Raw genomic sequence first — 27,489 nt, 5'->3', positions numbered from 1 at the left:
TCGGTTTACGCGTCACGTGATGTATACAAAACGAATTCAATCAATTTCAGTTTACTATTCTAGTTGTCACAATAAGTTATCAAATAATATATTTTATATTATGTATAGTAGTAAAATAAATAATCTTAGAAAGTTGAAACTATCTGTTTTCAATATTATACTTATAATAAGTCAATTTTAACTCGCGCAAATTCGGTGGACAGGCACGACGTGGCCACTGTGAAGACAACCGTCAGTCGTCAAAGCACAACGCCATAACGCCATGACGATGGCGCACCGGTTCCGGAATTTTCGTTTTCATCCACCTAAAACTTTCAACTTAAACCTACCTTATACCGTGGCTAAATAGACTATTTAGCCGTGCTTAATATGTCATACGATATTAATACACAGTGTGGTAATAACCGATCAATAGTGGAATGTTATTTGTATACAAATATATGTTTTATTCATATAATATTTGTTATATAAATGCGGTGAGTGAAATGTTTGTATAATATATCTTCTGTTTATAAGTAAAGATTATTAATCCGTTATCTTAGAATGGCACAGAAACTTTTTCCGTCTATCTTTATAACTAGCAAATCAAAAACGTGTTAGTTTTTGTAGTTCCAACCGTTAAATTATGTTAATGATTGCTTCAGTTTACCTTCAATAGAGCGGAACTATGTTTGACTAAAATTGTTTAAATACCTAATAGATGTCTACCTATATTACTTTTCATTTTATACATAAAACATTTCATTAGTGATATAATTATTTTGAACATAGCAATTTTACTATGAAATTTAATTAATAACAGCTTACCTACCATTTATTAATTGAATATGATTATCATTATTAAATTTAACAGTCTTCCCTACTACTAGGTAGTATCCTAAATAATTATTTTTAATATTTAAACATTTATAACCTATTTTAGTGCATCAACATGAATAGCTCAGTAAATGAATTTGATGAAAAGAAAGTGAAATATTTCAGATTTAACAAGTAATCATTTTATTTATTATGAATATGAATTACTCTCAAATAACAATTAATATTATATGCGATAGGTAATAATTATTCATCTCAAAACAAAACAACTACATCTCTTCCGAGAAGATTTCCAGAATTTCATTACAATTAACAGTCGACGAATTTGCTTCTAGAATGGAATTTAGAATCCGTATACACATCTTATATAGGTAAAATTGAAAAAAAATTTATTACGCTTGTTTAAACTAAATTTTTCTCTTTAATATTTTTAGATATACTGTTATACTAATTTACACTGAACAAGGAACCTGTAATATTGAACAAGTTCCTATTATTCAAAACATTGCTGGTCAAAAAGATGGCATATCAAAAAACACAGTATTTCTATAATCCTAATGAGGTTATTTTACAAAGAATAATGTTATAAACAAAAATTGTCATAATATGTTGGTGGGATATTGTTTGTAATATAATCAAAATTGGCTTTGGAATGACAGTTTTATAGTATTCCATAGCCAGTGTAATTTGTTAGAGCTTTTCATTCTAAAATCAAAGTAATATAATTCATAAGTTAAAGTAGTTACCTAATAATATCCCCCATGGATAATGTTGGAATTATAAACAAAACACCCTATATAATGTAGTGTATAAGTAATATATTCACACTGTAGTTCATCAGACGCTGACTATACATTTTTATATACTACAGCATATTATATGTCCTGCGTAGTGTAGCCGGGTATACATAGTTAGTCGTTGATTTATATTACGCCTCGTAACACTATTGTACATCGTATCATTATACTTATTATTATATTATATATATCCGATTATATTATTATTTACCTTTTAACTTCTGTATATCTGTGTACTTCAACAGATAACAATTATGGATTTATTTGGTAATATATAATAATTAATAATGTAATGAACATAACAATAAGTAATTTATAAGTAAATATTAGATGTGAAATTTCTCGGAGAAAAAAAAAGGAAGTAGAATGGTTAGTAAATAAAATATAACTGAGAAGCAGTGGCATAGCGAGAAACTTGTTGTCCCTTAGAGACAGAGGCTCTCTTTAACACAGAAATTAAATAAAAATAAAAATATTAATTTTATTAAATAGTGATTCTAGGAGCTAATAATAATTATAATGATTGTAAGAAGACCACAACATACGACCTACAAATCACAATATTTTCATCAATAGATTATAAAACTGTGAAGCTTAGATTATTGTGACTGCCTTAGAAATAATATTCATAGAATAGCTGTGCTCATAAGCGGAACCACGGCCTGGGCCAACTGGGCCTTGGCCCAGGCTAATCGCGCCCAGTTTTAATATATACAGTAGTCAGTTGTAGCTAGGTACCTGCCGGTACTACTATATGTCTATAGGTATAGTATATTAAATGGATATCATGCACAATGGTTGTGGTTAGGAATTTTAAATATTTAAATAAAACATAAAACTATAAACACTGCAGTGTTATTTCAGTACCACTATTGTCCTCAGAATTGTATAAATTATTATTTATTAGGTAATTATAAAATATGTCATACCTACGCTTGACTGTATTCCGTTAATTAAATAAACATAAACTATTGTCAACATGAACTCAACACTATATGCCTATTATATTATTACAATGTACTTACATAATTATTACTTGCATTTTTGAATAAAAATCATATACAAATTGGTTTTCAAAAAAATTACCCCTCCATTCCGCTCATAAGTCTACATGTCTAAATATTGATCAGGAAAAGTGGCCCAGTCTAATAAAATTGTCTAGTTCCGCCCATGGCTGTGCTGAAATAACTTATACAATTCTATAAGTCGTGTGTATTATATACTACTACACATTAGAGATTTAAACATTAAGATTCAAAAATTAAAATCATAGAATAATATTAAATACATAATAAATATACATTAATAGGTATAATTCCTAATACTTAAATTCTTATAACAGCTGGTCTTCTCAAAATATTTTTAAAATTGAGTTATTCACTAAGCACAATTTTATAGAAACATGAAACATTAATATTATGATTTTAAAATGTTTAGTATTTAAAGGATCATTATTGCATTTTTAATTTACTGCTTATGATATATTTTCTAGGTTGATATTGATATCCAAAGTAAATATACGGGCAATTCAAATTTAAATACAATTTTTGAAAAATCATTCAATATTACGCTTTACGATTTGTCGCCAGGTAATATTTGAAATCTATTTTCATGTACAATGTAAGGTACATTTTGTACCTACTTAAAATTTAATACTAGCTTAGTTTAAGTCTCACTAACTAAAGAAATGTCAAAATCATACATTTTTTATATGTACATGAATAAATCTAGAATCCATGTTATAATATTACAAATAAATTATTTCCAATAGGTAGGTATTATTGTACTAATATTTTGTATTATAATAATATTCCATAGTAAAAAAAAATGGTAAATTCAATATAAAACCAATGAAATATGATTCCTATAAATTTATTTATAGTATAATCTACATTATTTAGTGCCTACCTACAAATACCAGGGTGGGTGATCTTACAGTTTAAATTTAAATGTTTTTGCTAATATTTATTTGTATGTTTTAAAATAGAAATTTTTTTACAAGTTGTTCATTTTCAGATTCAAAAATATTGGTTATAATATATTTTTTACATAGTGTATTCATTCCTTTGTCAAAAAATCCACTCATGATGAATATTGAATATGGTAGAAAAGGTTTTACCAAATACACTGTGCAAGAATTAATTAATCATGAATTTTTTATTGTGACACTAACTTCTGTGAACATTGAATCTATACAATAAGGTAGGTATTTATTAAATAATAATATTTGTTATGTATTCAGTCAAAATAACTAATAAGTATTGTTTTAAATTCTAGGTATATATTGACTTTAACAGAATATACTATAAAAATTGAAGAAGTGTTTGTATAACGCATTAAATATTGAATGAACGGATAAATAATAATGCCAACACACGAGATTTAACCAATAGTAAGTACTCCATAAATTATAGTATAAAATATAGTATTTTGTATATTTTACTGGTACACAAAATTAAATATCCAGATACTCCTTATAACAAAAATCATAATACGTGTAATGATGTAGGTATTGAAGTGTTTGTTCAATTATTACGATTTGTTTAATTTTTAATACCTAACCAAATTCACAATATTATAAATATGTTTAAACTTGTAGAAAAAGCCATTATAGTAGGTACTTTATCTTTTAGTAACTAATATATTCTATCTAATAAAGGATAACATTTTAAAATAAATAGCTACCTATTGGCAAAGCTGGGCAAAAGTTATTTTCAACTAGTTAAAGCTAAGTTACTTAAATATAAAAAAATAACTAAGTTAGAATATAAATTAGTTTATGAAATTTTTTAAATGCAGGTAAAATTGAACAACTGTCAACTGATAGTTTGATCAAATATTTCAAATTGGTAGGTAATAACCTTAATTTCTTGGAATGTCAGTCATTAGAATATAGAAAGTTTAACTATATAAGAAATTGAAAAATTTAATAAATGAAAATAAAACTACAAAAATAACTAGTTACTTATTATTTTTAATGAGTTAGATTAGATTATTTTACACATTGAATGCAAGTTTACAAAGTTAATATGAATTAAAACTGCAGCGTTGCCTATTGAGCAGTACCAGTATTATTCACTGTAATCAACATGTTATAAATAACATGCTATACATACTATTCAGATGATTTCTAACATTTTTTTAAATTACTGTCTTTTCAGATTCAAAATATTTGATAGTTATGTACTCGTTACATAGTCTGCTAATTCCTTGATCAAGAAAATTAACATGAGAAGAGAATTGAAAAAAATACTATGTACAATATGGAATCAATGATTCCTAAAATTCAACCATAAAATCTAATAAAAAAACTATTGGATAGAGAAGCACTTTTAAAATAGACGGCACAGTCTCTCTCTCATCCATATTCTAGACCACGTCCCCTTATTTTGTTAAAAAAGAAATGGCTTATCCATTCTTATATTATCTATAGTCCTATCCAGCCAAATATATTGATTGTTGGTTGTTGGTACTTTATTTTATGCGAAACAAGTTTTGATATATTTTATTGAAGTCAATTATTATATGACTTACAATTTAAAAAATACTTTACGTATTTTTGGAAATGTTCCATATTTTTAATGTCGAATATTTGCTCGAATCTGAGAGTATGTGCGGATTATGTTACAAACATTGTTTTTAATATTCATACAATGAATGACAAGTCATATACCTACCTTCACTAAACAAATTTCTTCAGAAATTAGGGGCTAAGGTATAATAGATTTGTTTTTATTTAACTATTTGTTTTCATTATACCTACTTACTTTCTATAATAGTATAATATTTACTTTTTTTTAATAACTATTCATGTTTATATAATACTTTACTTTGTTCTATAATGTAGTTACAAATATTTTATAGTTAGGTATTAACTATTTTTATTTAGTTCCAACCTAATTGTATTTTTAACATAGGTACCTATACTTATTTTTTTCTAATTGTTAAACGTATTATTATACATTATACATGTATAATAGCAATAGATATTCTAATTTGAATATAATTATTTTTACTATTAAAAATTCCCCTCCACCCACAGATTTATATCTGTAACACAGCTATGCATCTAATATATTATATTATAATATAACAATTACTTACCTACAAATTTTTATTTCTAAAAATTCTGTATTTTTAACTTTACTCTATTAATATATTATTTAAAAAAAATTGTATACCTATTATGATAAAAATATTTTTATAGTTAAATCTGATATTGTAAATTTTTAATAAACGAAATCATTAAAACGTGATGTACTTGGTTATTTTTTTGTTAGTGGATTACGAAAATTATATGTGGGTGTATTTATATAATTTGTATATACTTGAGAGTAAATAGAATATTTTTCTACTTATTAAATTTTAATTGGTGGTGTTAAAATGGTATTTTTTTTTTATCCTGTATACATAATTTTTACCAGAAGGAGTGCTTCAATTTCAACATATAACATCTTATGTTTTAGAAAAATGGATCAAGATGGTAGGCACTTTAAAGTTTAAAAAGGTCATTTTTCGACTTTCTCAATAGTTATTAATTAATGTCGCGGTAAAAACAACCGACAAATTACGAAAGACCGCTATAAATGTGATTTTAATTTCTGACGCTTTGTTTATCACCAAAAAACCGAATAAAAATTGTGATGAATTTAAAAATATTAATACAATTCACAGGCTATAATAAATAATTAAAATATATAAAATATCCAGACTGAAAGACCCGTCTCCGCTCAGAATCGATTTTCGTATTCAATGATATTCAAATTTAATACAATCCATTATACAACCACCCACTTGTAATCTACTGTACAGCAGAAAGACATCCACTTACCCTTATTTTTTATATTATTATATACACATGGCGTCCATAAGAAATAAAATATTCACATAACCAAATGTTTTTTTATAAATTCTTTTTCGGTGGCTGAAAACGAAATATAACGTTTAAACATGTAACCATGGAGATGCCGCCGACCGTTTGGTTATGACGGAAAAATACACAAAATAGATTTAATTACTAATTTAGTTTAATTTTTTTTGAAATTCCAAATCGATTCTTGTAACTTTACGTCGATATATTAAATATAATTAAATATTGATATACCAATCTACCTATACCTAGTACCTTAGTGCTAAACTTTAAATTTTTTAAATACAAAAAAACAATTCGTAGGTAATCATTAGGGAATAGAAGTCGAAAAAGCTAAAATTGACAAATATTGAAATATGGTTTCAAATCCATAAATCGTTTCACTTTTAAAGTTATCATACCTACCGTAGGAGGTATAGAACATACCTACCTAATAACAAATAATTATTCATACTATCAAAAATTCATAACTTTAACAAATAAAATCACAACATAATACATATACCAAAAAAACAATAATGGTAGGATTTTTAAACCTCAAATTAATAAATAAAATATGTATTATTAATTATTGTTTATTTATTAAATACTTAATCACAATTTCGATATACATATTATTATACTATGTGTGAAGAGTACACGGGAGTCAATGGGTGACATATTCACTCAAATCACCGAAATATTAAAAAAAAAAACACAATTTATGCTTATTTTATCCTAAATTAGTATACAACACAAATGATAAAACATTATAATATTATACCTATACTAACGTAATTACACATTAAAGTATAATACAACGCAAATGCATGACAATTCTGTCAAATGTATTAAGGCGAGTAAAATATTTTGATATTTATTATAAGCGTGAATCTGCGTAAAAATAATATAAATAATAAAAATATAATAATATAAATAAATAATAGGTAGGTACTAGGTTGGTAGGTACGTACGTAACCGATTATTATTATTTATTATTATTACAACATATTTTGTCGCTGGCTGAAAATAAATAAACATTCAAACGAGATAACCACGGATACTACCTAGCCGGTCGGCATATCGACGCTGAATAATAAACAAATTTAATTATTTTGTTTAGCTAAAAAAACAGTGTGTATTATATTTAACAATTTTTCGTTTTGGTATTACGCGTCGTTTTATTTATTATCTCCAAAATAAACTACCACCGAAAGCGATCACGTTATGATGGAGATGATGATCATAAACCAAAAAACGGTCGAATATCCATGAAGTCGTAGGTAAGAATAATAACGAAACTATTAAATCCCGCGATATTGATCATTGTACAAATTATAGACCTAAATCTCTCCGTCTCTTTCCATATCCAAAATATTTGAAAAAGGTTTAAAACAACGTTTGATTGATATTTTGAATATACACACCTAACTATTTTTCTACAAACCAATTTGGAAAAATTAATCAACAAAATATGCATTGTTATAATCTTCGAATTTTATTCGTTCTAGTAGGTATTGACAATGACAATAATAAGGTAGGTAATTTGGTTTGTATTCAGATTTAAAAAATGATTTTCATTAAAAAATATTAAAATATTAATATATTCTTAATATTGCTATAAGAAGTGGATATTTCATATTATTTTTCAAATAGACTGCAAGTAGTTAAAATTGAAGAAATGTAAACTTGTAAAATTCAAGTTATCGTCTTGTTATTTCTTATTTACATAAAATATTGTCTTATTAATCCTAATATTTCAGGAGATATTATTTGTTTTGTTGACGATACATTATAGTGTCAATTGAACGTAAAAGAAATTGCTAATGTATAACTATAGTACAAAAATAAATTGATATTGTATAACTTAGTAAAACATTGTATGCGCCTATATTAATAAAATAAAGGTGGTTTAGATAAACATTTTAAAGAACTGAATATTAAAAAATCTAAATATATGTTTTTTTAGTACAAATTAGTAGAAAATACGATTTATAAATACCATACATTATTTTAGATGCTTGAATAATTTATAAGTTTGTAACTGTTTTTAATTTGAAAAAGTTACTAAATTAAAATATTTAGCTATTATTTTTGATCGAAACCTCAAATGGAAAGATCATACAATATAATATTATGTTAGTAATTTAATTACAAAAATATTTTATAAATCCAAAGCATAAACCGATTACAAATGTAAAATAATAGGTACAGTTTATAATTTATATAATAATAGATATAATTTATACTTATTGTACTTTTTTTTATGTACAGATTGTATAAATTCTAGATTAAAAATATATAAAAAAAAAATATAATAATATAGGCATACAATAAAATCGATCATCAGATCTGTCTTATGTAAACCTACATTAAAATTATTATGGTGCTAAATTGTGTAAATATTTTCAACTAGATTTTTAATTTTATATAAACTCTTTTATCATTAAGTAAAATGATTATTCTGTGTACTTAGTTTAGTTAGAATATTCAACAATAAGTTTAATATTTTTTATTTTATTAGGATGTTATATATTTATAGAATTTAATTGAATCGAAAAATGAATGATTTTAATAATTTTATATAACCTAACGGCAAGATTAGCGCTGAATAAAATATTATTTTTTTTAATTCATCACAACCAGGTATTGTAACAACCAGGATTCGTATTCCGTGGAGCAGAGCCTGGGGGGTACCATAAACAATAGTTAATTATATAAATAATCAATATTTAAATCAACGGAAACCAAAAAACTTATTACATTTTTAACTTAACTTTAACTTTTATACTCATTAGTATAGTTATTGACTATAGCTACTTACATTTTAACAATAACCAAGATAGATTTGAATTGAGTACCTACAGCTATAATGAATAATAACTAATGGATTATAGTAACAGTTTGGACTGCTACCAGTGTTTTAAACTTTCTTACTAACTTTCGTTCTTAAAAACATAGTCCCAGATAAAGAAAAAAATTTTTTTTGTGTATGCAAATAAATAAATAACATTATCTCCCCCGTCCAGACCTACTTTGATGTTGTGGGGGAGTTTCCCCCCCCCCCCAACGGGATCCACCTTGCCGTGGTGGGGGGGCTCACGGGCCAATCACTGGTCCGTGCCAAGAGGTTCCACCCTAGAGCCAGTCATGACCTTGATTGGTTGGGGCTGGCAGGTCCGGTCCACCTGCATACACTTGCAAACGGATCCCTGCCAGCAGGTAAAATGGACGGAAGGAAAACCGCAAACCACAATATGAATAGCAAATGTAAAAATATTGTTACAGCTCCAGGGGGGTCGGACCTCCAGGAGTCGTTGGTAGCAGGTGGATCTGGTGTAAATATCAGGTCCAACGGAGCGGGCTTGCTACTTTCGTTACCAGTCAACCGCGACAAATCGGATAAAGGGGTGTCCAGCATGGCCCCGGATTCTGACAAACATGCTACTGCTGAGACAGACGTGCCTCCGGGTACGCAACCAAGGGATATGTTATATTTTAAACATCATAGAGTATGAAAAAAATTATGCCTGGAAGTCGAGGACACTATATTAATAAAAATCAATCTGGACTTATTTAAGGCCCATGATACCGGTGAGAACGTAGGTGTGGCTACCAATCTGACCTTAATTGACCACAAGCGAAAGCGATCATCTTATGAAGATGATGACCATAATAGAAAAATGTCTCGAACCTCAAGAGCCGCACTCGATATCCATCATGTCATTGGTAAGTACCTAATACACGTCAATGACCCGAGACATAATAACAAAATATACAAATACGGTCGATATCAGTGCCAAACTATTTTAGAGCCTAACCAAAGCGATGATTGTATTGATTTTACAATGGTGTATGCAATGTTAAGAATAGATAAAAAAAACATTTAATATAGATAAGATACAAATAATTATATAAAGGTATCATTTCTGGTGCAAAAGTGAATCTTGTTAGTGCATTTGGGAGATCAAAATTTAAAATTCCCTGCAGTAATTTTCTAAAGCGTCGGGAAAATGTTTACGCAAAATTGATTTTGGTTTTGATGTAACTCTAAAAAATTCTCATAGCATTACATTATAGAAACATTATATCACAAATTTTTTTAGTGCATATATTTTCGCATATTTTGACATTTAACCATTTTTTTTCTATTTTAAGGGGTTATTTTAAATTACATATTTCATCTTTTAGTGCATATTTTGATGCTTTATTATACATTTTTCAAATATATACTTTTGTAATATAAGAAAAAAAATTATACTTTTATTGTTTCAATTAATATTAAAATAAACTAATAGAATGCTTGTAGATATAATCGATTTTCCCAAAGATGATCTTAGATCTATAATCGGTGAAATAAAAAACGTATACCAAGATAAGAAAATATCGATTACGATCATTGACCATTGAAATTATTTTTAAAAAAAATGAAGTAAAGTATTTATGTTGTTTAAATTTGTATGCATAATTTTTATCTTTCTTGCATATTTCAACATTTTAGTGCATATATTTATGCATATTTAAGATTTTTAGCGCTTATTTGGTTGGTTTTTAATGTTAATAAATCAACTTATTTTGTTGTAATTAAAAATATTATTCGTGAGTACCTATTGTGTACCTATTATTAAATTGAGTACACACAATAACATTTCAAAATGCAAATATTCACTAAAAATTAATTTTACTTACTGTATTACCACTATAATGTCTAATATTTAAACAAATTACATTCAGCACAATAAAATCATAAAAATATACTTAGGTTATTGATATATCATACATAGGCCGTCAATTTTGTTAATTCTACTAAAATCAAAACAGCCCTTCTTTCCCTGTGTAATAACTGCATTGTCAATATCATATCTAGACATCATGCCGAAAGATAATGTGTCAAATAGTAATGACAAGACAACTATTGTTCAAACTGAAGCACATTTAGTATCTAGTGTAATACGTCACCGTCGTCCCAATAGCACATCATCGATTGAAACACCGATCTTAAAACATGCTCCCGGAAGGAAAGCACGATTGCCTAAAGTAGACTCAAATAAAATTAAAACAACCTCCCTCTCACTCTCTAGAGCCGGTGAAAAAAGAAAGAGTCTACCACCTGAGGATATCGACAAAAAGTTTAAAAAAGTAACAAAGACAATAGAAAAAACATTCGGTATTTATTAATATATTATTATTTTCACAGGGAAAGTTTGGAAAACCATGTATCAAAGGATCGATGTACGCACGCGATGTCACGGAAGACAGTAATGTCACCTCGACTCTTTACGTAAAAAAGGTAATTAATGTCAATTATTATAATTTTAGTATTTATTAATATATCGTAATTTTTACAGGGAAAGTATGGAAAACCACCCATTAAAGGAACGATGTATATAATACCCGATTTCAAGGAAGACAGTATGGCGCCCTGTTTACTACCTAGAGCTGCAGGGATAAAAAAGAAAAGGGTACAGGCTGATGCTAGCGACAGGACATTTAAAAAAGTAATAAAGATACAAAATTATTTCTTTCAGTAGGTATTTATTAATATATTGTAATTTTAATAGGCAAAGCATGAAAAACTTTCCATTGTGGGTTCAACGTATCAACGTGATGTCGCGAAAGACGGTAATGTCTCTCTTACTTCTCGCCCCCCCCTCCCCAACACATCGCCCAATTAGAGGTAGTGTACGGTGGGCCGGTGGGACACTGCTATCTCCAAAGTGAAATCAAAATTATTTAAGCAAAGTGCTGCACTTATAATGCACTAAGTGTGAACGGGATATGATCTGGTGTGTTTAATTTTGATCCATTGCATGTTGTATGTTTATATTTATGTTCTTTTGAGTATATTAATCAAACGTAGTACCTATGTATAGATACCAAGTACCCATAGTTCTCAGAGAGGAGATTACGAATGGAAAATTAAAAAAATAAATAAATACCAATTTCGAAGTTATTAAGACTAGTGAATGATATTTACGTCACACTTTTATGATTTAAATAATTTAAAAGCCATATATTTAGCGATGACATAGGTATATCATAAAGGTGTCATAGGTATATTATATAGGTGTCTATTTATGCTGTACTTAACTTTTTTGGCTTACTAACCAGTCTTAGTAATAAATATTAAATACAATTTTCAGTTCTGGAAAATATGATCCGCCCTGTGGCATCTGGAGTTGTAAACGATGATATCAATATATGTAAGCGGAAAAGAACACTGGAAAAGAATGTAAAATTTAAATTATTTATTTTATTTTAATATAACATGACGTCTTATATTTCTATAATTATCATTGTAGAGTACAATTCAAACTCCAGTACGATGTCCGAGTGTAATACAATTGGGAAAATTTGAAGTGGAGACTTGTTATTCATGTCCATTTCCACAGGAAGAGAATTCTCCGAGATTAATATTTTGTGAATTTTGTTTAAAATACACTAAATGTCAATCGATTTTGGAAAGACATATGCGACACTGTAATTGGAGAACACCACCAGGCACAGAAATTTACCTAAGTGGAGATTTAAGCGTTTTTGAAGTAAATTAATTTTACTAAACAATTCATGAGAGGTAAACTATACAATTGTTTTTTTTTCAAACAGGTTGACGGAAAAGTAGATAAAACGTATTGCGAAACACTATGTCGATTGGGAAAATTATTTTTGGACCTAAAAACTCTGGACTTTGGCGTTGAACCGTTCTTATTTTACATTGTGACGAAAAACGACGGTTTTGTAAGTATACCTATATAAATACGTTTTAATAAGTCCATCCAGCTTTAAATTTGTATACAAGCCAATAATCTAAATTTATTAGTAGAAGTTTCCACTTCTGTCCATACCGTTGCAAGACGGTAATTTAATTTTTAGTTTTTTTATAGTTGTCTACCATAATTATATTGTAATAATGTTCAATTAAACATGTTAAGGGCTGTCATTTGGTTGGTTATTTTTCAAAACTCAAACAAAATGAAGAAAATTTTAATGTAGCTTGTATCGTAATCATGCCACAGTACCGAAGACAAGGGTATGGACGAATTCTCATCGAATTCAGTAAGTGAAAACTATATTAACCTAGGCGTTTTAGCATATATCACGTCTAGTTTATCCTTTCAGGTTATCTTCTATCTAGAATTGAAAATCAACCAGGTACGCCAGAAAAACCGCTTTCCGGTTTGGGTAAAATTTCATACGATGCGTATTGGAAAGGTGTCATTCTACAATATTTACATCAACACAGAGGCATTGACAACATCTGCATCAATGATATTAGCAGTGAAACTGGTAATTTAAAAACATTTAATTTGAAACTTTTTAATAAGAATTTTGTGAGACAATCATAACATTAATAACAATTTTATTTTAGGTTTAATGAGACAAGATATTATAGACACTTTCCAATCTCTGCACATGGTTGTGGAAATCTATAAAGAAATGACAATTTGTATAGACTGGAATGTTGTAGATTCTCACATAAAGAAGAAAATTGAATTAAACCAAGTTCACATTGCTCCCGATAGGTTGAAGTGGACACCATCAAATTTATCGGATGGCCAAGTTAGTTTTTCCTGATAAAAAAAAACAGTTTTATATTATTAGAATATTTTTTTTTAGAATAACCGACATTTTGAAGAACCTGCAGTTTTCATCAAGTGCATTCCAAGTGGCTAACCCTAGTGTACGTGTGCGCGGCCGGCATGTACCTGGTTTACACGTCGCCACTGATGATCGTGTTGTGCGCTTCGTGCTTTGTGTTCCACATGGCCGTATTCGAGTACTTTTACGTGGACAGGTGCACCGCCGAATTTACTATGTTCACCAGCTGATGGCCAAGTTAGTTTTTCCTGATAATAAAAAAATAACGATTTTAAATTATTATAATATTTTTTTTTAGGATGTTAACATTTCGAAGAATCACTGACGTGTATTCCACGGACAGTGGGTTAGGTTAGCCCTAACTCTAGTGTACGTGTGCGCGGCCGGCATGTACCTGGATACATCCCGGCTTACGCGGTCAACACTATATCACGCTCACCGTCACGATGTTCCTGGCCTTCAAGATTTACACTATGCTGGCCGACGACGGTGGCATGTACCGCAACTATCTGATATCGTCGCTGTTTTGCCTCACGTCCATAGTCATCTGCTCCCTGTGGCCTCCCCGAGATCAAAGGCAAGACGTTTGCTGCCATACAGGACCAGCTGAAGGCGGACGATTTGGTCTGAACGAAGGCACGTGATCGAGTTCAACTGCTGCTGGTGGAGGCGGATGTGAGTGCATGGCGATGACCAGTCGGTTTGTACGAGTACGAGTCGAGCACCCACACGATAATTTTACGACTTTGGACTTGCGTCGAGTGTGCAGAATTTACAGACAAAGTATTCCAGTTTTCAAAAAAGTCAACATAGATTGTAAACAATTATTTTTCTTTAATACTATATCATAATTTATACGTGCTGATATTTTACACGTGTAAATGCTGTATATTTTTTTTAAATAACGATAAAAAATATGTAAATATACCAGCCATATGGAAATTTAGTATTAATTGTAAATAATATGATGTATATCAATCAATTTTTCTTTATTTTAAATATTAAATGTACGTACGATTTGATATACATCCAAGCCTATTTGTTCTATTATAATTTAAAGTAAAATCTTTTTACATTTATCATTTTTTCTTTACTAATTCATAAAATCATAATATTTTAAGTAATTCATTGTCTTTTTATTTGTTAATTACAATTTGTTATCTATACATTTTTTGCTGAGAGTTATTAGGTATTATTTTTTCCTCGAGTAAGAGTATACTGTTATCTCAGTTCATTTTGTATGTGATCTAAGACTGTATATATGTCTTATTCGAATGGAAAATTACTATTCTGATTAAAGTAAGATTATTATATTTTTTTCAAAAAAAAAGTACGCTGATGTCTGTTGATTGGTGATTAATAAAAACCCCATTCTGGCTTGGGTAAAATTACATACAATGCATATTGGAAAAGTGTTATTCTAGAATATTTAGATAAACACAGAAACATTGACAACATATATGCATCAATGATGTTAGCAGTGAAACTGGTAATTTAAAAACATTTAATTAGAAACTTTTTACAGCGACGGGTGTTAATTTTCTTCGGACTGTCACGGTGTCCTCCACCATGGCGAATACCTACGTGTACCCACTTGAAAATTCTGCCAAACACAAAAACGTGTTCCTCCGACCGTTCCCGTCCGTACCAAAAACCTTACAATACCATCCTACAGCTAATGGCCTCAGTTGCCGGGCTTATGACCAATAAAATAAAAATTATTATTATTTTTTGAAAAATATGTTTGAACATTGTAATCTGTAATAAATAATATTTTGAATGTCTTATATGTTCAGTGTTCACATTATATCTAAAACTCATGTATAACAATTATTTTTGCTGGAATCTTTCAAATTTTTATATTATTAATTAGAAATTAGATTTATTAACTTATCGAATTTTTCTTATATTGTTAAATTATTATACAACCAGGGCCGGGGCTACATAGTGGTCTAAAACGTAAATTTACAAGGAAAAATTTTAAATTTAGGGGTTTTGCCCCTAACAATATAATATTATCAGTATTTTTAAAATGCTGCCTTCTTACTAAATTGCTGCTTAAGTGAGCTCTAGGCGTGTGCCTATGTCGCCTACCCCTTGAGCCGGGCCTGTATATAACTATAATATATTATATAAACTATACTTTTTCTTGTTTTTATGTCATTATTATATAACAGCCGTTTCAATATATTATTGTATTTTACGTTAATTTAGTATTATAATATTAATATATATTCATACCTATATTATATTGTCTGAACATTATTGTGTATTTTGAAATTCAAAATACCTACCTACATATATTTTTTAAACGTCTACATAATGGTCAAATCATAATAACTACATATACCTGCTATTACGAATAATGACGATGACGACTCGGGTGACAGCAGCCCTTCAGAGCGGTTTTGTATATAATAGCTATAATGTACACTATCTAATACCTATTGGATAAGGCATAATAGTGTATGACATGACGAATTTTAACTATTTTATGATAGTATTATTATGTTGGTTACGTATTGATACATTTTTTCGATATTTTATATTCGATTAGACAATCTCGGATGACTCTGCATGCCAGATATCGATTGAAAAACTAATTCGACCATCATATACTGCAGTCAGGTAACCAGGATTACTACATAATTGAACCACCTGACGACGACCAAGACGTACCTATACTCGAGTAGTCGAGTATATAATATGACTCCAAGGAAATTACTCATAACGGGTGGTACCTAAACAATTTTCAATGTAATTTTTCATGTCAAGTGTCATAATATGTATGAATTGGTATTTAATGACTAGTCCATCACGGATCGACTCACGTTTCAGAATTATTTCACTAGCTGGACCGATCATTTCTGACTAAACCAAAACACGTATAGCGAGTTCCGTTCTCCAGATAATACCAACTAATTAACATTAAATTTTGATTTTTAATAATAAAATTGTATATTTAATTTGTTTTAGTTTTTTTATTGTGAAATTACCTGGACGGCACTCGATGAGTTTTGACTGGAACCTCCAGCAAGGGGTATTGTACGATCGGATCTTTTTCTAGTTCATATAATGTGTCCATATATGTTTATCCCCTGCCAAAACTGCGTCGGCGCTATTCAGAGTTCAGATCGTAACTTTTAATAAATATGCTAACGGTTCGTATCACAATCACGTCCAACAGTGGGTGGCTCTAATACTAGTTTTTAAGTGCCGGTCGCCGGAACTGAGGCAGAGACTGACTGAAGTGAGTGGTGCTGAAACATGGAATCTTGTCAAAACCCAAAGTGACAGTCACAATAGCGAAACTAAAATATCAAAGATGTTTAGTTTTTTTCACTGTATTTTAAAACAATTTTCAGTTTATAAATTAAAAGTATGTAATAATAATCATAGATACCTACTAATTCCATTTGCAAATTGAATTTATATTATGCAATTAAAATCCTTTTATGTATTATTTGTTTTAAATGAGTTCACCATATCTTATATTTATTTAGCTGTGTCAAGTAGAATAAATTTATGCTTAAAGTTTTTGAGTGATATCATTTGCAAATGCGTAAATTTGTTAAAATGTCTTATCTGTGTATAACTTTATAAAAACACCTTGATACACCTTGAGAAAAACATATGATTTATCATAGTATTATACCCTATAATAACATAGATAATAGATACCTATATCTTTCTCTATATCTATGTACCTATAATCATTATATCTAAATAATCTATGGGAAACGACAATGGTTGTAGATAAAATTATCGATTCCATTAATTTTTTTCTTGATGTGTTACCATACGTAAATACAAATGTCGTAATAGTGTAATACATTATGTATGGATACATTTTATTCCCTTTGGGTTGGTTTTATAAGTCAGTACTTCCAGTGGAAAGCAGAAATATTTAGTGATTTGGGAGTAAAGCAAAAGGAAAAAATTAAAATTGTAAAAAATGTAAGTCATATGTACCTACCAGCTACGCATACAGAAATGTTATTTAATAAGCTAATTCAGTCAAAATACATTTTTACAGTTCATGTTAATAAATATATAACAATATATAACGTATCCTTTATCCGATATGCTTATATTGTATATTTTTATCCCTAAAGTCTAAAGTATAATATTAACGTAATAAAAAAGAATATATTTAAATTTTAATTTATAAGATGTTCTTGTAATGATTAGACCGTGTTTCTGCAGATGAAAATAGTTTGGTTTTTAAGATTCCAAATCTAATTGGTCATTCCTATAATATTATTCATTATTCATAATATAATATTATATGGGTATGTTATTATTTAATAATTTTGTTTAAAATTTTAATGCAAATGTCGAGATATCGCTTAATTATTTTTATGTCGCAAATTTCCTAAAATTGGTTGTTGAATTTTTGTTGTTGAATTGTTAACCTATATCTAGAGCTATAATTTATTTTAATCGAAATAATTTTAATGTTTTTAATACCTACCTAATTAAAATGGTTCTACTTCTACAAGTCGCAATTGTATAGAATATCTATACTTATTTTTTTAGTCGAGTAAAAATATTCTAAAATATTTAACGCTGCTCGTAAACCGTAATATTTACGATGAGTATAATATCTCCACTAAGTGTTTATAATTGTACATGTCTGATGTCATTGACATTGCAATTTGCAATTAAATTTATTCTACATATTAGATGATATATATGTAAGTGTATGGGGCATAGGTTTGTACAAATAGGTGATAGGTAAGTTGTAAAATGACGAGCATTAATAATATAATTTTCAAATATTATATTAATTGGTATTTTGGTACTTACCTATATATTATAATATTAAATTTGGTATCTCTGTTATATCAACTTCATTAAAATATCGTTTGGTTATAAACATTTAACGTTTAATTAGGTATAGGTACCTACAGAATGCGATATTTTATATTGTACAAGTAAACAACACAATGTGATTTCCTTAGAGATGTAAAATGTACGCACGTTTTTTTATGGTCATATTACTATGGTAGTTGCTAGTTACTGTCCGTCAACGTGTTAAGGACGATATGCGAGTTGTTCTGTCCAATATTTTCCCCGATTTAAAGCCAATATTGCAATCAAAACAACAGCAAAATAATATGTCACATTGAAACTTGTATACATAAATAATTATAAACTATGAAACAAGGTGATTATTAATATTTCATAATTATTTAATAATGTATTATTGTATTAACTCTCAATGTTATCATTAAAAAATAATTAGGATCTTTTCGTTATACGTTTATAACGGCTCTTAATAACGACCTTAATTTTATATGTCTAACGGAAAAGATCCAATGATAAAAATAAAATGTATACATATATTTTTTTTTTTATTGGTTTGGGGGGGGGGGGGGGGGGGTGGCCCATGATCATACTTTATTCTTTATTCTACAAAGGGGTCCATGACTCAGACAACCTATGGCTTACAGCTTTCTTATAAGTGCCCATCAAACAATGACTGAATTCATTTGACCTTGCATCCGGTGTAGGGGAACGTGGGGATGTTGAAACTCATTAACAGTTTTAAAATACCTGCAGTATTAAGCAATATTAGATTCAGAGCGAAGTGATGAATGCATTGATTTTACAATGATGTGTGTTTTTTTTATTTTTTTTTGTACATGAAATTTTGACTGAATGTTTATATTAGCATTTTCTATACACCATAACATTTTGACTTATTTTGAGCTGTTTACGGACATTTTCAGTTTCCATTTTTTTAAGTTTTTTTTCCTATAAATTTCAATAAAATTTTATTTGTTTGTTAAAAAAGCTTGAAAATGTAATAGAAGGCTGCTCCTAGGTTATAGTTTCAAAGCCAGATGAAAATAATTAAAAATCTTTTGTCACAGTTTTTATTTATAAGAATTTAAAGTTCAAATTTTGACAAAATACGGAAAAATCACGAAAATTAGCAAATTATTTTGAGTTGAGAATTCATAAAAATTTTTTTTTTTTAAATCTAAGATTTGAAAATGTAATATAAGATTACTCATAAGTTTGTCTGCCTAAAAAAAATGTCCACAAGTAACTTAAATTAAATTTTTATGAGCGTCTGATATTCATATTTTTACAACATTTGATATTCACTCGATATCTCGTGTAACGATTTTCTTATTTTGTTGTAATTAAAAAACGAATGACTGTAGATACTTGAAAATTTCAATGAATGTTTGTATTAGCATTTTCTATACACGATAAAAATTTTTAAAAATAATTTGACTCTTTTTGAGCTGTTTACAGACATTGTTAGTTTTCAATTTTTTTAGTTTTTTTTCTATAAATATTAATAAAATTTTATTTGACGGGTAAAAAAGCGTGAAATTGTAATATAAGGCTCCAAGTATATTATTTGCAAAATTAGATGAAAAATATCAAAAATCCATACCTAAACACAATTTTTTTTTTAAGCATTTAAAGTTCAAATTTTGACAAAATTTATCAAATTTATAACTTAATAATTATTTTGTAGTTCAAAATTGATAAAATGTTCAACTTTTATAGCTAAGGATTGAAAAATTAAACCAAGGCTTTCTTATACAATGATATTATATCATTGAATTCAAATTTAACACCATCCATGACAGTGACCCACTTGTAACCTACTGTAAAGCAGAGCAACATCCATTTACCCACCTTTTTCCTTTTTAAATCTAAGATTTTAAATTGTAATACAAGATTCCTAATAAGTTATATTTGATGATGCAAATGATTCAATGATTCAGTACAAATTGATATATTAATGAATATGATTTAAATGTTCCCTTCGAAGACCGCTGATAAGACCATTATGTCCTATCCATATCTTTATTATCTATGCATTCTACAGACTACGCAGAAAAATCTGTGCGTGCATTATTATAAATACTAATAATTAGTTATATATATGAGCTAATAATCTATATAGGCATATAGCCATAATTTCACAATCGAGGAACAGCTTTTGGAATTTTGGAATGAAAAAAAAAAATAATAACTAGTTGGTTTATTTTTTAACGAGTTAGATTAGACTATTTTACACATTAAATTTAACTAGTTAATAGTGAGTAGTGACAAACCCGGAAACTATATTATTTTACCTATGTAAAATTCAATTTTGAATGTTTTTAAATATTATTTTGTATTAACTATTCGACTATATTGACGTTTGCCCGTTTGCACGTTTGCACGTTCTACATAATACATATTATATTATTATTATTTACAATTCTTGTATTAGTTTTGGTCGTTTATGTCGTATCCGCCGGTGTAATGCGTTAGGTATTATGTGATTTACTCAGCAGTTTTCGTCACCTTTAGTGTAGCGTTTATACTGCAGGTCCACGGTCATTACTTTGCATAATTCACTAACGAGTTTTTTTATTTGAAATATATATTTTAACGATTTTTTTAGTCGTTAAATCTGTAACAATTGATTATACACTCGAAAAAACGAAAAAAATAGAAATTTTTTTTGTTCACATCAAAATATGTTTATTACAAATACACCAAAAAAAGTAAGAAAACATATGAAAAAAAATAGCAAATTTGCCAAAAAAAAATATAAATATAATATTTGACACAATATTATGCGTTTATGATAATAAATAAAAGAAAAAATAATATCTAAACAATTTAATAATTTGAAATAATTTAATAAAATTTAAAGAAAAAAAAAATACGACGGACAGGATAGATACAATAAACAAGGGGGGGGAGAATGCGAGATGGCGATTGGTGCCGAAATGCAGTGTTGCTGGCCACTGGTCACCTCTGCACGTTCTCCAACCTGTCCCGCGGGTTGACGATTTTCGCTGGCGCGTTTGCTCGGTCGCTTGACGACCTTGCCCAGCCGGCGAGGCCAGACCGAGACAGCCATGGGAGCGACTACGGTTGACGGAGACGGCTGGCGGCTAAAGCGCGATGTCGTGCGCGTCGACGGTCGACGACGCGGCGACTCGTTCGACGAACGGCAAAGACCAAGACGCGGAGCGAGCGAAATGAGATTTTGTGCTGCGGAACCGGTGGGGACGAGCGAAACGGCTGATGTGGGATTTCCACTGGGCGAAAATGCGAAAGTCAGCGGACCACAGCGTGATCCTTGACTCTCGGTAATATTCGCCCTGGCGTTTTCCCTTCGGCCGCGTCTTCGTTCCGCCGCCGCGGTGAAGTCGCGCACCGCCAGACCCTGTGAAACAGTTAAGTTTCCGCGAGTCCAGCGCCGCTGACGTCCCCCGTGTTCCTAGCACGCAAATCTCCATACCACTCACCCCGTGCCGAAGTCTCCACCGCTGCCGTAGTACCGAGTCACCATCGCCGTCGTACCGAGTCGGTATACCGTCGGGGCGGAATCGTTGCCCACGCCGGTACCTCTACTATATAGCCGCCGTGTCGTCGCCGTCTTCCGTCACCGCCACTCCGCGTGACCGTAACTGCAGCCGGGGGCTCACCGAGCCGCCAGAGGGTCTCGCGCGTCAACGACGACCGAGTGCGCTACGCCATCGAAACCCGTCGAGCCGCGGGTGGTTGAAGAACGTGCGCGGGTGACTTACCGCCGCGCACCGTCCGTGCTCTTTCTCTCATCCTCCCCTCCATTCCGTCGCCGTCATCCTGTCCGTCGTCTTCAGCCCAGGGGCGAGCTGCGGACGGCTTCTCATCGACGCCAGCACAGACCGCGGAAAAAGCGTCTGACGCCTTTCCACCTCGTACGACGAAGTGGATCGCAGTTTCCGGGTGTGCTGCCGCCGGGTATCCAGCCGTCCGAACAACTCACCAAAGCTATTCCTCACAGCTATACCCCTGGCCGGCTCGATGTTCTCATCATCCAACACGTCGTCTGGTCGCAAAACGTCGTCGAGCGGTCCGCCCTCGGGAGTCGGAGTGGGATCGACAGGCCCCGACTCCGAGGACGGTGCGTCCCCACACGACGACGGCGCACAAATGTTCGCCTGCAAAACGGAATGGTCCTCTTCTGCTTCCGAAATTTTCGAAACACCTCGACGTTTTCGTCACACTCCTTCCCATCTGCGCCTCCAAGAATCGGATTTTCTCCATCCGACGCCGGGGTCTGATCGTCGCCACTTGCAGTAGTGCGACCGAATCAATGGCAGACAGAAGAAAAGTCACTAGACGCACGAGGTATTCGTCGCTTTCGTCAGCGTAAGTGGCTTCCATTTTGTTGACTGCGATGACTTCTAAGGTTTCGAGTAATATGACGTTTGCCGCGTAGCGTGCGATGTTGTAATAGTTAGTTTCCATATTTTATTTTTCGGGTGAAGATAATTTGTACGTGCACGTTCGGATTATTGAGAATTGGTATTGAGCTAAATACATTAATATTTCAACGCAGAGACCCGAGAAAATCTCTTAGACGACGTGTATTACCTACTAGCCAGCTATAGTTTGTAGTTTGTTTATGTTTCTCGTCGGACCGCAGCATTAGAAGATTTCGAGCGCGTTAATTTTTTTAAACTCCATTATTGTTAGATATAGGTATTTATCTTTTAGATATAAAAAAGAAAAAATGTTATGAATTTACAACTCAAAATAATTTTCTCAACCTTCTAACTTTAGTCGCTCATAATCTACTATTGTGGATTTACGCTCAACTTTGTTTTTAACTTTTACTAACAGCAACTTACGAGTACCCTTGTATTAAATTTTCAGGTTTTTGACCGTACATCTCCTTTAATATTACAATTAGTAATTAATAATTATACAATATATTATGTAGGTAATATAATATAATATAATATAATATATATAATATAATATAATACCTATATTACAATATAGGTATTATATTATAAATTATTTAATTTTAACGTTTAATATTGGTCATAGGTATTAAATGTTTTGACTCGATTAAGAGCTGAGACCGTCTGTCGGCCTAGGATATTTTATATTAAGAGGACGTCGGCGTAGCTATATTTCGGTATAAAAACATATTTTCGAAAAATAGATTTTATTCCGAAAGTAATATACTTAGCGTAGTATAATTTATTATCAAAATTAAAGAACACAACATTATCTAGCGAATGACATATATAAATACGATATTTTTATGTTGTCAATGATTTTAATTTTTTAATCTTAAATACCTATCGTTTCAGTCGTTTAATCTACAAATGTATATGTTATGCCATAGATAATTTTGTGTTCTTTAATTTTGATGATTTGTTATTTTTCTCTAAAACCACTCTAAACCTTTGTATTTGTCATGTTTCGTAGGCATATTTTTTTATTGTCAAATTTAATTTTTCATCCGTAATGTGCTGTCACCTAAGGACGGCGACGACGTCTACGGTTCCTTCCCCCACCACTACTACAAACGGCGGATTCGGTCGCGTCTAGCCCGCACGATCTTAATTTAAACTAATCAGATTTCTAGGAATAAATCCCCATTACGATATTACCAAGTTATTATGAAATAGTCATAATAATTATTATTGTGATGTTTCCAGTCATTATATTATATAAAACGGATCACTACCTTTTTTCCATAATAATTTGTTCCAATATTAATATCACACTATTGAGGACTTTTGTTCCACAAAATATTTGTCCAAGGTACTCATAAAGGCCTCATATATAGACCCATAAAGGTTTAAGGTTCTACTAGATCCAGTTGATCAAGATCTATCTAAAGATCTTTCTTTATAGCCATCCTTGTTCATTTTACATTTTTAAAATACAAATTCTTGGTTCTTAAAGGACTCACAACACATTTTTTTTTTTTTTTTTTATTTTAGTTTATTGGTGAATTAAGTCCAAATAATGTAAACTGTTTGGTAAATAACCGAAGTTAACAAAATTAATATTCAACGAGATAATGAAAGTCGATTAAAAGCCACGTACCATCATAAAGCATCATAAATCATCCAAGCAAACTCGTTTTTCGTGTTGTGATGTCCTTTAAGTAAAAGGAGTTTATTTCAGCACAGTTTACGACTGAAATCGGATAAATATCAAACTTTTGAAAATATAGGGAGTGTTATAAACTAGCGATTGGGTTAATTGCTTAGCTTATAAGTTGCAGCTTAGGTAGCAAGACCTTTGGTAAGGATTTCTTAGGTAGGTTGATAAATAATTAGATTTTGTTGAAACGTTTAAGTTGTATATTTAAAATTATTCTTCATAAAACACTCTTAGTCTAAATTGACAAAATCGTTATACTGTCTCTCGCGAAGGTGCCCGCATGTACGATGGTAAATCACGTCTAATCTACAGACCGTTTCAAGTCTGGTTTTTTAATGCCTAGTGCTCTCTTACCTTCCCCCGGGTCCATCGATATATCCGCGGACCTCACAGGACGTGATTCAAATTATTATCTATGCATTCCTAGGCCTGTCTATTCCAAGAATCGTATCCCATTATCATATTTACAATATATGGTATACGCCTTCCGTAATATTTAGATACTATGCATTATATATATATACAAATTATAAATAAAAATTATATATTATATTAACATGACTATGATATTGTTCATATTTCTACTGTAGGCTTTTTTATATAGTTGTTCAGAAATGCGTACTATGGTTTAACTTATGTATCCTAAATATTAATTATGTGTGCTCGGCCATCTAGTCGTAGATCGTCACCCCCTTTCTTATTGTATGTGAATCTGCTCGTGTATGACTAATCCTTGATTACTTTCTTAACCTGTCTAGGTGAGGTTGTTCATCCCCATTAGAATGCGATCTCAAGGTTGCCTTGCTTTCTCGTTGTAAACCTACAGCGTATTTTATTAAGATTAATGACACTGATTTAAATTACATACTATTCTTTATCTAATCTTTTATGTTATCTAATATACCTTAAGGCGAAACGATCACAATAATAATATAGTATGTTTATTAATGGGTTCGTTACAGGAGGTACCTACTTAAAATTTAAAAATCATAGAACGCGGTTGGTTATTAACCCTGTATAAAAATTACAAAAAGAAAATTGTATAATAATATGAATTAAATAATAATACACTCATAGTGGTCATATGACATGGAAAATATAATGATGGTAAAAATAGTAATTTGTTCTCTTAACAAAGTGGTATAATAATTAATTAAGGTATTCATATTTATTGTATTGTGGTTTAATCAGGGATGGAAATCAAAATAAAAATGTTCAATTTTAATTTCAATTAACTTATAAATATATATTTCCTTTTTTTGATTTCAATTAAAAAAATATATATATTTATATTATAATTTAATTATTTATTTACTATTTCACGTTGTCGATTTAATTTATTGTATCAAGATTTTTTATTAGATTTTAAACGTACTTTTTTCGATTTAAAATATAAATTTTACATTTTAATGATTTAAATTTTGATTTCTAACTACGATAAACCACAACGATTATTATTTCGGTATAAATTATCGATTTAAATTGTTTTCGATTTCAATTCGACTTTTGGATACCATTTAAAAAAAAATTTATATCACTTGATTTTTAATGATTTTTATCGATATTCAAATCAGATTTTGAATTAACTATATTTCAATAAACATTTTTATGATTTAAGTCAACTTGACGGGCATAATATATTGTAGACGTTAACCAAAATTGGAATATCTGGGAATCACAATGTCCAATATTTTCCCACTATTATTTAGTGACATATTTTAGAAGCAGATTTAGTTATATTAATTGAGCCGTTCATACAATACTCGATGGATATATTTTCAAAGTTAAATGGTAAAATATGTAAATAAATAGTAATATTTGACGTCGTCCGACGTACAAAATCAGTTACTCGAATCACCTTTCAGAGCTATGGTTACGCCACCACGCCAGTGTGCTCTGCACACTAGGCCACTGATGTATATAAAGACGTTCTGATGCTTCGTTTCGTCATAACGCAATTTTCGTGCAAATATAATATTCTGTGAGTATATAGCTGACGAGAAACAAAATTTCTTTGATCTTTATATTAATTTAAATTGTTCGTGTTTTCTATTTTTAATTTAATATTTTTTTGTCTACTTGCAGTTTTCACTTTACACCTCAAAAATCCAAAATGGGCGCTGAAAAAGTAACCATGAACATCGTCGTCGTCGGACAAGCCCAATCTGCCAAGGCCATCAAATCGGTCGCCAAAGCCACTCCAGCCACCAGCCTAGAGTTAACAATTCTTTGATTTTTTGCAAATTACGAATAATAGTGGGATTGTATTTTCTTCCAAATCGTATTGTTATTGTGTTTTAGTTTTCTTTTATTGTTGTACACATGCATAGATAAATAGATTGGTATGTTTATTTAATTGTTCACAAGGTTTATAAATTAAATCAGTAGTACAATATTATTTTTATATCACGTACTTCGTTAAAATATATACAATTTTTATTATTATTGTATCTAAAATCCAAATAATTAGAGCTTTAATAATTTTGTTAAATATTTTATTGTTAC

The 27,489-nt window shown here is 30.1% G+C and overlaps 2 protein-coding genes and 1 long non-coding RNA gene across 3 annotated transcripts; all 3 read left to right on the top strand.

The window, feature by feature from the left end:
- The first annotated feature begins 50 nt into the window (after window positions 1-50).
- Window positions 51-5,849, top strand: LOC132946880 (uncharacterized). Its single transcript, XR_009664788.1, has 8 exons — window positions 51-476; window positions 923-990; window positions 1,056-1,187; window positions 1,251-1,378; window positions 3,106-3,202; window positions 3,630-3,815; window positions 3,891-4,005; window positions 4,775-5,849. It is a non-coding gene; the product is annotated as an uncharacterized LOC132946880 (long non-coding RNA).
- Window positions 5,850-9,689: 3,840 nt separating this feature from the next.
- LOC132947585 (uncharacterized) lies at window positions 9,690-10,352 on the top strand. Its single transcript, XM_061017879.1, has 2 exons — window positions 9,690-9,974; window positions 10,044-10,352. The coding sequence occupies exons 1-2, from the start codon at window positions 9,690-9,692 to the stop codon at window positions 10,350-10,352; spliced, it is 594 nt and encodes a 197-aa protein (XP_060873862.1).
- A 1,129-nt stretch (window positions 10,353-11,481) lies between these two features.
- On the top strand, window positions 11,482-27,217 carry LOC132947583 (histone acetyltransferase KAT6B-like). Its single transcript, XM_061017878.1, is given in 13 exon segments — window positions 11,482-11,601; window positions 11,660-11,752; window positions 11,811-11,960; window positions 12,024-12,093; window positions 12,096-12,179; window positions 12,606-12,694; window positions 12,765-13,004; window positions 13,069-13,200; window positions 13,395-13,518; window positions 13,582-13,749; window positions 13,832-14,022; window positions 14,099-14,298; window positions 27,070-27,217. Coding segments are annotated over 12 exon segments (1,656 nt in total). The 5' UTR covers window positions 11,482-11,601; window positions 11,660-11,692.
- The last annotated feature ends 272 nt before the right edge of the window (window positions 27,218-27,489 follow it).

The sequence above is a fragment of the Metopolophium dirhodum genome, chromosome 6 (assembly GCF_019925205.1).
Source record: "Metopolophium dirhodum isolate CAU chromosome 6, ASM1992520v1, whole genome shotgun sequence".
Lineage (NCBI taxonomy): Eukaryota > Metazoa > Arthropoda > Insecta > Hemiptera > Aphididae > Metopolophium > Metopolophium dirhodum.
Note: the sequence above shows the minus strand (reverse complement) of the source record. Positions and strands in the feature narration are given on the sequence as shown.